The following is a 14,848-nucleotide window of genomic DNA, read 5'->3' on the forward strand; positions in this document are numbered from 1 at the left end:
CTGGACCTTTTGTGGCTTATCAAGGAGGGCTCGGGCGGCGGTTCCTGCGACCCGCTGGCCACTGCAGGGGTCTGCAGGGGTAACCGATCCAGCGCGGACACTAGGGTTTGAGATACCAGTGTTAAATCGGCCACCGATTGTGACAGAGAGGCGGCCCAGCCTGGGATGGGGGGGGATCACTCTCGGGCGGAACAGCCGGGGGATCCTGGGCGGTGGGAACAATCGGGTTGCTGCAGGACTGACACAGCGGAGAGGACTGACCTGAGGGAAGTTTGCTGTTACAGGACGAACATGCAAAGTACGTGACTAAGGCAGAAGATGAAGAGGTAGGGGGGACGAGAGCGGCCCCCTTTAGAGGTACATTTTTAGGGACCCTGAAGATGCCAGTGGGTTAGGGGACAGTGGGCAGAGGGCGGTGTCAGTCTGCAGTGCAGCTACTCACAGACCCGGTCCTGGAAGATGTCCCACTTGTCGATGGAGTGCCCTGAGGAGCTGTATTCAGCGCAGATAGAGCTGTGCCCACAGAAGATGCGGGTGCGCTTGCGAGAGCTGGTGCTGCTGCCGGTACAAAGCGGTGCTCACACCAGACGAGTGTCCCAGGAGGAAGGGGGCGGAGCCAGACGCAGGGGCGCCGGTAGGCAGGGCACAGTAAGTCGGGCGGGAAAAAGCCCGCCCGCAGAACCGGAAGTGAGGAGCCGAGAAACCGGAAGTAGGCCCCGGCGTAAGCCGGGACCTAAATTAGAGGCCGGCGCCGCCGGAGAAGGGAACCGCGGCGCCGGAGCAGTGCGCCGCAGGGACTGAGAAGAGCGGCAGCCTGCCAAGGCTGTCCGGGAAAGCGGAAGTGGCGGGGTCGCGGCGCCAGAAGTAGGCCCCGGCAGAAGCCGGGACCTAAATTAGAGACCGGCGCCGCCGGAAAATCGCGGCGCCGGAGAATCGCGGCGCTGGAGCGCCACCGGAAAATCGCGGCGCTGGAGCGCCGCCGGAGAATCGCGGCGTCGGAGCGCCGCAGAAAGTAAGTGGCACGGCATCCTGCCAAGGACGCCGTGCAGACACAGGATGCATTGTGGCCCCCGAGCAGTGAGACCGCAGGGGGAAGCGGCGCGGCAGCCTGCTAGGCTGTGACTCTGTAAGGGGCTGTGCGGCTGCAGGGAGAGAACTGCGGCCGCTAAGGAAGAAGAGCTTATGGCTGTCCCTGGGATCCCTCTAAAATAAACGCCATGAGGGAGGACAGGGGGACATCTGGAGAAAAGATCCCGGGGGAATGGAGGGGAAATACTCAACTAAACATCCCACGCCGTTACTAACCTGAGGGGAATGAGACGTCCACGGAGCTGTGATGGACGTCCTCGTCTCCTCCAACCGACAGGCTCTGGTAGGCGAGTGGGTGGGGGATGGAGCCAGGACCGGACTTCTGAGCACGCTTCTGTGCTAGGATCTTGGTCCTGGAGAGGGATCTATGAGGATACGGGGTGGCAGTACACGCCGTACTCATAGTCCGCATTGTGGGAATACAGGTGTGACTGCTCACCCTGTATCCCTCCGGAAAAAACCTGAAAAGAAACGACGCACATTGAGGTAGATAAGGGTCTAATGAAAGACCCGTGTCCACCTCCTACTGACACTAAGCTAAACTGAAGAGTTTAATGCCAGTCGGTGGGGTGTACACTGCAGAGGAGGAGCTAACTTTTTTATTTGCATAGTGGCAGCAGCATACACCCATGGTTCCTGTGTCCCCCAATGAGAGGCGATAAAGAAAAGGCAATGATGGGGTGATGTTGAAAAAGGCAATGATGGAGGTGATTATCACCATCACCCCCATCATTGCCTTTTCCTCATGATTTCCTTATCACCATCGCGCCAGTTTTTTCCGTGAATTAATCCTTTAATTTAACACCTACATCCACACTGAAGGCATAAAAAAAAAAAAAATTGCATCCTCGCATTGCACACGGATGACATACTATTCAGGAACATTGCTGCAGATCTCGGCCGTAAAAAACGGCCCGTGTTTATGTTGTGTGCGACGCCGGCCTTACACAGATAAGTGTTATTACCAGAACGGAAAAGATGGGGAGGTGGGAGGGAAGACTTATCAGGATGGGGGCTAGAGTACACCAACTTGGCTAAAAAGATCAGTGGAGAATAGTTACAATACCAGACTTGGCTGTGTCTATGAGGGAAAAAAATATACCGTATATACTCGAGTATAAGCCGAGATTTTCAGCCCAAAATTTTGGGCTGAAAGTGCCCCTCTCGGCTTATACTCGAGTCACGGTGGGCGGCAGGGTCGGCGGGTGAGGGGGAGAGGGCGCTGAGGCATACTCACCTAGTCCCGGCGATCCTGGCACTCCCCCTGCCCGTCCCACGGTCTTCGGTGCTGCAGTTCTTCTCCTCTTCAGCGGTCACGTGGGACCGCTCATTAGAGAAATGAATACGCAGCTCCACCTCCCATAGGGGTGGAGCCGCATATTAATTTCTCTTATCAGCGGTGCCGGTGACCGCTGATAGAGGAAGAGGCTGCGGCACCGAAGACCGTGTGACAGGCAGAGGGAGCGGGACGCCGGGAGCAGGTAAGTATGTCATTCACCTGTCCCCGTTCCACAGGCCGGGCTCCGCTCCATCTTCCCGACGTCTCTCCGCTCTGACTGTGCAGGTCAGAGGGCGTGATGATGCATATAGTGTGCGCGGCGCCCTCTGCCTGATCAGTCAGTGCGGAGAGACGCCGGGACCGGACGCTGGGGAGCTGCAAGCAAGAGAGGTGAGTATGTGTTTTTTTTTTATTGCAGCAGCAGCAGCAATGGCACAACTTTCTATGGCACAGCTATGGGGCAATACTGAACGGCGCAGAGCACTATATGGCAGTATTGGGGCAATAATGAACGGCGCAGAGCACTATATGGCAGCTATGGGGCAATAATGAACGGTGCAGAGCACTATATGGCACAGCTATGGGGCAATACTGAACGGCGCAGAGCACTATATGGCAGTATTGGGGCAATAATGAACGGCGCAGAGCACTATATGGCAGCTATGGGACAATACTGAACGGTGCAGAGCACTATATGGCACAGCTATGGGTCAAAAATGAACGGTGCAGAGCACTATATGGCACAGCTTTATATGGCACATCTATGGGGCAATAATGAACGGTGCAGAGCACTATATGGCACAGCTTTATATGGCACATCTATGGGGCAATAATGAACAGTATGGAGCATTATATGTGGCACAGCTTTATATGGAGCATCTTATGGGGCAATAATGAACGGTATGGAGCATCTATTTTTATTTTTGAAATTCACCGGTAGCTGCTGCATTTCCTACCCTAGGCTTATACTCGAGTCAATAAGTTTTCCCAGTTTTTTGTGGCAAAATTAGGGGGTCGGCTTATACTCGGGTCGGCTTATACTCGAGTATATACGGTATATAATTTTTTTAACCTTAGACAAAACCTTTTATAAAATGAACTTGCAAGTCCTAACAGGAAAAAGGGAACAGAACAACTGGTAAGATACAATAGGTAGCATGTGATGCTTTAGTATAGAAAAATGAAAAAATAAAGACACGAGATGAAAGAACGGATCATTTTCCTGGTTTATTTAGTTTGTATTCCAACCCCATACTACAAATAAATGTAACTGTTTTCATAAATTTAGAACCAATTGCAAATTAACTATGCAAGGACTGAACCCACCACGAGGAGGAAATAAGACAACTGACCATTCACGGTACCACTTACCAGTGTCTGTCTATATATCTATGTGGGCACAAAGCAGGACAATTAAATGCCTGTTTATATATCTTCTACTTTATCATTTTCCTTCAGTTTCAAAAGGAATTCCCTTCTGGATATTATCTTAGGCACTTTGATGAAACAAGAACATACGCTGCTGGCTCGCAATTTACATCCACTCTTCTGAGAGCTTTTCTTCAGGCCAATGAGTACTTTTGAGTTGGTAATCTCATGAAATTTCTTTGTGTTTGCTGAATAAGTACCGGCTATCTTCTTACATTCAGCAAGGTAACAAATATATACGTATTTAAAATAAAAGTCCTGAACTTTTAAACAGCCATTAAAAAGAAAATAGAGTTGTTTATACAGTCTAATGTCAGGAGGTGAAGAAGATACTTAAATGCCCTAAAAGAAAAGAGACATGAAGATGTGAATTAATTGGTATGATACCATGTAACGATACGTACAACACATACCCATACAAATTATATCACCGAATATAGAATTACATCTCAAAGAAGGAGAGAAAGGCAAACAATCCCATACACTGGTAAGAGATGCCAGGTTCATACATGCCGGTTGTTAAAGGGCTTCTCCACTGCTATGCTAATGATGATCTATCTTTAATATGCGTCACCATTACCAGATTGATGGAGGTCCATCACCTGCTGCACCCACTTGTTACCAAGCTCTGGCAGCAGCTGGGTGTAAAGAGTGTATGGACTAGAACTCCACTACTCTGTCACTAGGTTTAGTGGCCACTCCAGAGAGTAAAAACAGTGCTAATGCCCATTTACAATGCACAAAACCTCTTATTACCACAAGTATTTTTAGGATTAGTAATACCTTTTTGAGGTGGGCAACAACACGACCAAAACTGATCTCATTTACCATCTGGCGACGAATTCAGGAACAGTTCTAAGTATCCAGGTTCTAAAAGGGGGAGGAAAAATGGTAAATTTTAGTTTTCACATGCTGCGCCAATTTTTTGGAATGCACTACCCAGGTTAATTCGATTAATCCCCACAGTTTTAAGAATGCTCTAAAAAAGCATTTGTTCAGACTAGCCCACCGCCTCAACACAATCTACAGTAACTATCCCCGTGTGGCCCATTCAAGTTTTTTTACCATAATCAGGTTCCTCGTATCATGTTCTCATACACTTTATGCAGTTAATAGCCCTTGGTGTCTGTACTGTTACATACTTAGGCTGTTAACTGGTTCATGCAGCTTTACATGAACACCCGAGCCTTATACTATGGCTGGTCCGAATAACTAAAGCAATTGTTACCATCCACCTCTCGTGTCTCCCCTTTTTCCTCAGATTGTAAGCTTGTGAGCAGGGCCCTCATTCCTCCTGGTATCTGTTTTGATCAATGTGTTTATTGTTATACTGTAATGTCTATTGTCTGTACAGGTCCCCTCTATAATGTAAAGCGCTGCGGAATATGTTGGCGCTATAAAAATAAATTATTATTCCTTGGTTACACTTGTGAAAATGCTAAATTTGGAGCTAAAGAAACATTTTTGTGAGAAAAATTATTGTCTTATTTTCACTGCTAGGGCAATTGGAGGGGGTTTCCACTGTTTAGGCACATTAAAGGATATGTAAAAGCAACATGGCGTCCTTTATCGATGCCAGCAAATTTTGCACTCCAAAAGTTGAAACCTGCCTTGGTCTATTTTCACTTGTTGTCCTTTAAAAAATGTTAAATTTGGGGCTAAAGCAATATTTTTGTGGGAAAAACTTGACATTGCTTTAATTCTGATAAAGCCCATAAAGGGTTACTAAACTTCTTGAATGTGGTTTTGAGCATTTTGAGTAGTGCAGTTTTTAAAACGGTGTCACTTTTGGGCATTTGCTGTCACATACGTCCTTCAAAGTCACTTCAAATGTGATGTAATCCCTAAAAAAAAAAATTAATTGATTTTGTAAGTTTTTTTGGACAAATGAAAAATTACTCGTCAACTGTTAATCCTTCTAACTTCCTAACAAGAAACACTCGATACCCACACAGTGCAAAGCTCAGCAGGGAAAAAGTGCTATATTGGAGTTCAGATTTTGCTGGAATGGTTTGAGGGTGCCATGTCACATTCACAGAGCCCCTAAAAATGCCAGAATAAAAAAAAAAAAAAAAACAATAAGTGACGTCATTTTACAAACTACACCTCTTCATGAACTTATCTAGGATTGCAGGGAGCATGTGCCTCACAGAAATTTATACCATTGAGTGGAGAAGAAAGAAAACATTTTAGCACTAAAAATGTAATTACTAGCACCAAATTTTTTTTAAGAGCTAATAGGAAAAAATGGGCCTCTCCATTCATTGTGCAGTTTCTCCGAGTGCGCCAATACCCTACGTGTAATCGGAAACTACTTTTGAGGCACAGTGCAAAGCTCAGTAATGTAGTGCAGATTTTACAGTGCTGGTTTTTATACCATTGTACAGTCAAGAAAAAAAGAATTACATTTTTACTACAAAAATTCTATTTTAGCTCCAGATTTTATATTTTCACAAGGGGAAATGAGTAAAAATGTAGAAATACCCCATATGTGTCTGTACAGTTCTGCTTAGCCACACAGTGAGACTTGGGAGGACCTGAGAGCCAATTGCCTCCTGGAGAACAGATTTTCCTAGAATACTTTGCTGACTCCATATACAGAGCCCCAAAGTGCTAGAACAAGCAGAATCCCTCCTCAAATGACCCCATTTTGGAAATGATAGCCCTTTGGGAATTTATCTACAGGCTAAGCGATAATTTGACTCCATGGGTACTTTCCAGACACAAGCAACAGTGGATGTTGCCGAGTGAAAATTGCAAATGTGCTATTGTAGTGCCCGTACATTATAGGGCCTGTACATTGTGTCCAGTACGTGTTTCTGCAGACACGCACCTGTAAATGAGGCAGGCTCTCTGCCACAGAAATGCCAAACATGTGGACGCTACATGCGGTTTAGACACACTGTTGGGCTCAGAAGGAAGGGGTGAAATTTGGATTTGGGAGTGCAGGATTAGTTGGATTTCTTTTGGGGGGTGAGGAGCCGTAGCGCTATTCCATATAGCCTTTGTATTACAGGTAACGTGGAAGCCTCCTATATTTCCGATGACATATGACGGACCTGAGTGAGGACTTGCTTTTTTTGTGGATTGAGTTGAATCTTTTATTGGGAACATTTTACATAACGTTTGGGATCACATTTATCCAGCGATCTATGCTGAGCACTTACTTTGGGGTTTCCATCTAAATCTCTGAGGGACGTGATTCAGATGAAACCCCAAAGGGATCCATACACTAAAATGAGGCATCAGTTACTCTGGACTCCGTCTGGCCTCTGTTCAGGGTTGTCCTCCTTTAAAGAAAACTGTGGCCAAACGCAGTTTTATACACACACCTGAAAAGACGGACACTGCCAGATCACAGGTCCTATGGCGTCCACAATGCCTCTTTATAGGGAATATTCCACTGGGGATTCCATCTGAATCATGTATTTCAAAGATTTACATGGAAACCCCGAAGTAAGCAATCATAGTAGAGCACAGGATAAAATGTGAGCCGAGCCACACTGCGATCTTTGGGAGGCAAAATGAACAATCAACAGCAGGTGAAGAACTGGTTTTATGTATTATTTACACAGTTTCTTGTGCGGAATAAGTGATTACTGTGATATCAGATTTATAGCACTGTCATCTTTGGCTGCTGTCACACCGTAAAAGATGCTTTTTTTTTTTCAAAAACAAGTTTTTGCATCTCCATATTTTGAGAGCTATAATTTTTCCAGATTTCTGCCGACATATTTGAGTCATGTGAGGGCTTGTTTTTTGAGGGACGAGTTGACACTTATATTGGTACCAACATTTTTTTAAATCGCTTTCTATTCCGATTTTTGGGAGGCAGAATGAACAAAAACCAGCAATTAAGGATTTTTTTATGCCATTCCACATGTGGTAAAATAGATAAGGCAGCTTTATTCTTTGGGTCAGCACGATTACAGCGATATAACAATTATATTCCTTTTATGTTTTGGCGCTTTTACACAAAAACTATTTTTATAGAAAAAATAATTATTTTTGCATTGCTTTATTCTGAGAGCTATGACTTATTTTTCTGGTGGTGGCGCTGTATGGAAGCTTGTTTTTTGTGGGACAAGATGACGAATTCAACTATACCACTTATATTATATTTACATTTGTCTTTTTTATTGAGATTTATTCCACTTTTGGTTTGGCAGTATGATGAAAAGGCATCTTTTTTATGGTATTCACTGGAGAGATTGTTCCGGACGCAGAGATACCAAATATGTGCATTTTAATTTTTTATTCATAAAAATATTTATTTCTTGATACAATTTTTGTGATTTTTACCTCTTTTGGACTTTCACAGCTATGATCGCAGTTATTAAGCATATCATAACGGTTAGTGCTGTACTGACAAGTTGGATCACGCATTTCACATGATTTAACTAACTTGCAAGCCCTGGCGACCCGGATGTCATCATGGCGACATCAAGTCACCATGGCAACAATCGGTCCCTCGCGATGACGTCAGCTGAACACCCGGCGGTGATAGCGCGCGTGCACAGCTTTTGTGGTACACAGCTTTTGTGGTACAAAATCGCCTGGGCGCATCCATACATCCAAGGTAGGTAGGTACGTACTTACCAACCTGGACATATGGAAACGTCCAAGGTCGTTAAGGGCTTAAAAATTTAAAAGTTGTTTATTTTTCTAATTTTTGGATAAACACAAATTACATCGACCACACTTTACCACTAACATGAAGTACAATGTGTCACAAAAAACAACCTCAGAATCACTGGATTCCGTTGAAGCGTTCCTGAGTTATTACCACAAAGCGACAATGGTCAAGTTTCAAAATTGTCCTGGTCAGGAAGGTGAAAACAGGCTTAGGGAGGGGGGCTGAAGTGGTTAAAGCACTTGTTGCACATTTACTTTGCTTGTATCAGCCCATTTTAAGTTGTGCTTATACCATAAAAAGTAGGCAGTCACTAATGTTATGTGAATGGTAGAAACCTTACGCATGTGGCATCTGTTTTTAGCCATGGCAGCTACGGCATCCTCATGGGTCAAAAATCTTACTACAGCTTCCCCAGACGTTCCTCCTGCATCTGCGCTGTATTCAATATTTATCTTCAGTGGCATCACAGGGTGGAAAAACTGTTTAGGGGAGGAAAAAAAAAAGTGATTTTTTTCATTTTTATTCCAAATGCTTATAATATTTATATAAGACCCTATCAGTAACATTATCTAAAGACTTTCACTGCATATTATTAACTCACATTTGCAATATCTTGCCCAGACGCATGGAAAGGGAGTCCTCGAATGTGGATATCATGGACTGGTGATACAACTGGGAATTCACTGGTATCCGCTGCCTTCGCAGGCACGTCCTTCCCATAATCTGTGGGAGGAAAGAACCAAATTCAATAACTTATAGTGTAGCGTATAACTTATAGGTTTTGCTTTACTAAAAAAATTACATTTCACCATAGTGGATTAGGGGTAAAGCTGCTTCTCAGCACTTAAACACCTATCACCAGGTCAAAAGTGGGCAGTTTACGTTGCTACTTTATTCTCACCACTTTGGGGTTTTTTTTTTTCAAATCCGCCATACAGTTCCAGAGATCTGGGTTTTATTTAATGCCACTTTTAAAGGGATGGTACCGCGTTTGTAGATCATTAATAAATCACTGTAATGTAGCATAACATGCTGCTATAACCAAGTTTTAAATGCATGTGAAACAGATTATGTGTGTAATATGAGTTTAAAGAAGGCACTGGGGGCTGACATCTTGGTTTCACAGCAGTTCACGACACTATCAGTCATTTTACGGCACCCCATGGACATAGGAGATAATAGACCGGCGCTGACCCCATCTCTAACATTGTAGCTGCTTTAGCAGTGAGCTGGGCACGCCTCTGTGGGCTGCACAATTCACTGCTGTAGGTGTGACTGGCCGCCATTTTATTATAGCCCTGTGCTATCTGCCGAGCTCCACTTACTTTCTATCGCAGGAGAGAAGCACTCGCTGGAACCGGAGAATGGGGAGTGCGGGTGATTTATCTCCATGCTCCTCTGTACTCCAGGCAGGCACGTCCTGGGCAGACATCCTCTGCTCTCACACTCTGCCGTCCCTGTGTGCTTCTCCTCTGTCTCCGCCTCCTCACACACAGACCCTGTGATCTCTGGTAAGCTGCATTCACAGCCTGCCTCTCTCTCTGCCATACAATGTATCTCTCCCCTCCCTCCTCAATGCCTAGCCATTCTCTGCAGACCTGGATCTCCTTCTTATCTTACTGAGGGATGAGTCACAGACAGCTCTGCTCAGATAATGCTGCTCCATACATAAACACATGTCTTCACTTTTCCTCCAGTCCACCATGCTGCTGAGCCCACTGTGTTCTGCTTTTTTGTAAACTCTGTAGCTGTGTTTCTGATGCAGTAACTGCTGGTGATAGCAGATTACAGGGCAATCACACACAAAATGGCGCTGCCCTGTGATGCTGCTCTTCATTCTGCCCCAGGGATATTAGACCACCCAAAAGGGGAGGGAAATGGTGATGTCAGAAGTTACTGCCCCAATTTTCCAGCTAACCGTAAAGCTGGTAAGTCTTACTATAGCTGCTTGAGGTCTAAAACGGAAAATACTCCCCCTAGTGGTATGTATGTATGTATGTATGTATGTATGTATGTATGTATGTATGTATGTATGTATGTATGTATGTATGTATATATATATATATATATATACACACACACACACATTTGTAAGAAAATGTATAATATTTTACATATAGAAATGTTTGCAAACAGTGCAAACATTGCATTAATACATTTTATTTACTATTTTAAGCTTAAGTTCACAAAAAAACAAACTACAAAAAAAACTGGTGGCACCTTCCCTTTAATAATATTTGCCAAGGGGGGGGGGCTCACAGGATTCCCTGGGGGAGTGTCTTTAGACTGCTCTGCATTATTAGCTTGTGAGAAATACTCACTAGGTAATCACCATAAAAAAATAGTGCAATAGGTGCACTAAATGACAAGGCTCATACCTCTAGAACCATATGGTGGATTAGAAAATAAAAAACAATGGAATACTCAGGGCAGCGGTGGGAATAGGAGGAAAAATTACCACTTTTTCATGTTCCTCATCAGGTGTATAAAAGTTGGACGATATGACTTTACCTACTTTGCCGAATGTGTCCAGAGACTTCTGCATGACCCTGCTGAGTAGACCCCTTAACATGCAAACATCTTGGTAAATCTCAGCCAAAAGGATTGTGTGCATTTAATCAGCTGTAGAAATATCAAATATTGAGAAAGGGAAGAGTATCTCACCATTCATGTGATTGTTCTCACTGACCAAGTCACACGGTCTGTCTTTATTTTCATTATTAATAGACATGTCTGGGTCATAAAGTTCTTTCATGGTTGGAGCAAAAGTAACACCTTTCCTCTTCCTAATCAGAAAGCGAGCATTCTGAATTTCATTTTTTCTGCTTGGAAAAATTTCAATGTACCTAAAAAGTAGTAAGAAGAATAAATAACGTTGAAAAAATTCAAAGTGCATTTCAGTCATATTGGAGCAACCCAAGTTTATCATTTCAGCGTGTGAAATGAGTGATCAGGCCTATGTTACTGATATAGGGGCACCGATATGACCCGAGTGATGAAATGATCACAATCTAAACTTTTTTTTTTTTTTTTTAAGCAAAATGTAGGAATTGCTGAAAAAGTCAAATGTGCCCAAAAAAGGTCTCAGGCTGTACCATTGAAGTGAACTGAAATGGCAGACACGCACATGGGCTACCCATTTTTTCGAACCCCCAGTGATCATATGGTTATCACTTATCCTGTGAGATACCCGTGTTTAAACCCTTTTAAGTAATTGATAGAAAAAAAAAAACACAGCCACTATAGGCAATACTAGTATGTAATCCTTAAAGAAAACACATTACCTGCTGCCTATTTCTTGCTTGTGTCTCAAAAGCGCTTGCTCGGCATGTTCGTCGGAAACAAAGTGCACAAACGCCTCTCCTGACTTGCGCCCCCTCTGGTCAAACACAAACGTTATGCCTTCTTCGGCTATACTTAGACCTGTAAAGACATGCACATTAAACCAAAAGACCATTGAACACACACCACCACGTGTTTTTTTACTCCTCCTCTTCGAAGAGCTATAACACTTTAATTTACCATTGACAATAGCTATACGTAGGACTGGTATTGGTACCATTATGGAGGTATGCATGGCTTTTTATTCCTTTTTTTTTTAGGGAAATGCGAAGACTAAAAAATAGCAATTTAGGAGTTTTGATTTTTTTTTTTAACGGCATTTATTGAATAGCCTAAAGAATTTTACATTTTGACAGATCAAAATTTTACAGATGAAGAGATACCAAATAGAGGGCAGATTGAAATTATAGGGATTTTTTTCACTTTTTTCCCCCACTTTATTTTCTAATCCTCTTTAGTTTCTTTAGGGTTGTGAACACTTGCTTACAGTATTGCAGTTTATAGGGAAAATGATCTCATAGGAAGAACAGACTATAGTTAGGTTACACCGGAGTATTAGGGCAGCAACTACGGCGGGCCTTCAGCAGGCACCTGGCTGCCGTGGTAACCCATAGACACCCCGTGATCTTGTTGTATGGGAAGCCGATTGGTACACAAAATGGGGTGCCCCCTGGATCACATGCCTGAAAAGCGGACAGAGATTGACAGGTGTTTAAGAGGTTAACAGCAGTGACCACAGCTCCGATCGCTGTAGTACAAGGCAGATGTTTTATGTTGGATATGGGTTGAAACAGGCCTGTGAAAATCAGCAGCCAACAGCCTTTTATGTGCCCTGCTGTATTTATAGAGCTACTAGATGGTGACCCGATTCGAACGCATCGGGTATTCTAGAATATGTATGTAGTTTATTTATGAAGATTTAAGAATAATGCAATGAATACACAGGATTTTCCGGGTAAAATATATACATTATCAGTGAAGCGGTGTATAAATCACAAGCCAATATCGCTGATTGGACGCGGCCGGCCGGGAGCGACTAATCACCGAAGCGTGGTTCAAATCCTGGGCCAATTCGCGGCCGGACTGCGTCTGTCGCTGATTGGTCTCTCCAGCTGCCCGCAACCAATCAGCAAAGCGGGATTTCTGTTACAGACAGAATTAAACAATTATATAGTAGACTAGATGGTGGCCCGATTCTAACGCATCGGGTATTCTAGAATATGTATTTATGTATGTATATAGCAGCCACATAGTATATAGCACAGGCCACGTAGTATATAGGAGCCATGTAGTATATAGCAAGTACTACGTGGCCTGTGCTATATACTATGTGGCTGCTATATACATACATATTGTAGAATACCCGATGCGTTAATACAGGCCACGCAATATATAACAGTGGCCACGTACTATATAACACAGCCCATGCACTATATAGCAGCCACGCAGTATAAAATACAGACAACGTAGTATATAACACAGGCCACGCAGTATATAACATTGGCCATGTAATATATAGCACAGCCCACGCAGTATATAGCAGCCATGTAGTATATAACACTGCCCACGCAGTATATAACAGTGGCCACGTAATATATTGCACAGCCCACATAGTATATAACACTGCCTCTGTAGTATATAGCAGCCACGCGGTATCGAACACAGCCCACGTAGTATACAGCAGTGTGGGCACCATATCCCTGTTAAAAAAAATTATTAAAATAAAAAATAGTCACCCGCTGGGATCCACCGAAGCTCCGGCGATACGCGCATGGCTGCCGCCATCTTCCGTTCCCAGGATGCATTGCGAAATTACCCTGCTGACTTAGCGGTCTCGCGAGACCGCTAAGTCTTCTGGGTAATTTCGCAATGCATCGCCGGGAACGGAAGATGGCGGCCGGCACGAGCGGCTCGTCGGACTACGGAGGGTGAGAATAGCAGGTTTTGTTTTTTTTATTATTTTTAACATTACATTTTTTTTTACTATTGATGCCGCATAGGCAGCATCAATAGTAAAATAGGTATTTTTGTGTACTCAACGTAAAATCCTTTTCTCCGAGCCATTCATTGGGGGACACAGACCGTGGTGTATGCTGCTGCCACTAGGAGGCCGACACTGAGTGATACAAGAAAAGTTAGCGGTCTGTGTCCCCCAATGAGGCGAAGGAGAAAAGTTGGGGACACACAGGGTTAAAAGCAGCAGTTATGGAGTGCGTTACCCGCGGCATAACGCGGTCCGTTACCGCCGGCATTAACCCTGTGTGAGCGGTGACCAGAGGGGAGTATGCGGGCGCCGGGCACTGACTGCGGGGAGTAAGGAGCAGCCATTTTCTTCCGGACTGTGCCCGTCGCTGATTGGTCGCGGCAAAACAGCCACGACCAATCAGCGACTTGGATTTCCATGACAGACAGAGGCCGCGACCAATGAATATCCGTGACAGACAGAAGGACAGAAAGACAGAAGTGACCCTTAGACAATTACATAGTAGATACCTGATGCGTTAGAATCGGGCCACCATCTAGTATTCATATAAACATTGGTGCTTACATTTATGTTTTAACCCATTGGACACACTGCCATTGTTTTTTTCCTGTCTTTATTTTAAGAGTCAAAACTTTTTTCGCCATCTATCGCTATATGACAGCTTGTTTTCTACAGGATGACTTATAGTTTTCAAAGACACCATTTATTTTACCATATTATAAACTTAAAAACAGGGAACATTTTTATTCTCTCCCTCACAGACTGTCCCCCATGTTATTCTCTCCCTCACAGACTGTCCCCCATATCATTCTCTCCCTCACAGACTGTCCTCCATGTTATTCTCTCCCTCACACTGTCCTCCATGTTATTTTCTCCCTCAGACTGTCCTCCAAGTTATTCTCTCTTTCACAGACTGTCCTTCATGTTATTCTCTCCCTCACAGACTATCCTCCATGTTATTCTCTCCCTCACACTGTTTGTCCTCCATGTTATTCTCGCCCTCACAGACTGCCCTTCATGTTAGTCTCTCCCTCACAGACTATCCTCCATGTTATTCTCTCCCTCACACTGTTTGTCCTCCATGTTATTC

At 44.0% G+C, this 14,848-nt stretch overlaps 1 protein-coding gene across 1 annotated transcript in view; it reads right to left on the bottom strand.

Moving 5' to 3' along the window:
- Nucleotides 1–3,582: 3,582 nt before the first annotated feature.
- GRSF1 (G-rich RNA sequence binding factor 1) overlaps nucleotides 3,583–14,848 on the bottom strand; it is a 33,773-nt gene continuing 22,507 nt past the window's right edge. Inside the window, exons 5-10 of the mRNA XM_069743410.1 lie at nucleotides 11,717–11,855; nucleotides 11,097–11,278; nucleotides 9,034–9,155; nucleotides 8,773–8,911; nucleotides 4,580–4,666; nucleotides 3,583–4,138 (exon numbers count right to left, since the gene is read on the bottom strand). Of these exons, the coding sequence (XP_069599511.1) occupies nucleotides 4,617–4,666; nucleotides 8,773–8,911; nucleotides 9,034–9,155; nucleotides 11,097–11,278; nucleotides 11,717–11,855 (632 nt within the window). The 3' untranslated portion in view covers nucleotides 3,583–4,138; nucleotides 4,580–4,616. The remainder of the gene's footprint in view (nucleotides 4,139–4,579; nucleotides 4,667–8,772; nucleotides 8,912–9,033; nucleotides 9,156–11,096; nucleotides 11,279–11,716; nucleotides 11,856–14,848) is intronic.

Source organism: Ranitomeya imitator, chromosome 1 (assembly GCF_032444005.1).
Source record: "Ranitomeya imitator isolate aRanImi1 chromosome 1, aRanImi1.pri, whole genome shotgun sequence".
In the NCBI taxonomy this organism is placed as follows: domain Eukaryota; kingdom Metazoa; phylum Chordata; class Amphibia; order Anura; family Dendrobatidae; genus Ranitomeya; species Ranitomeya imitator.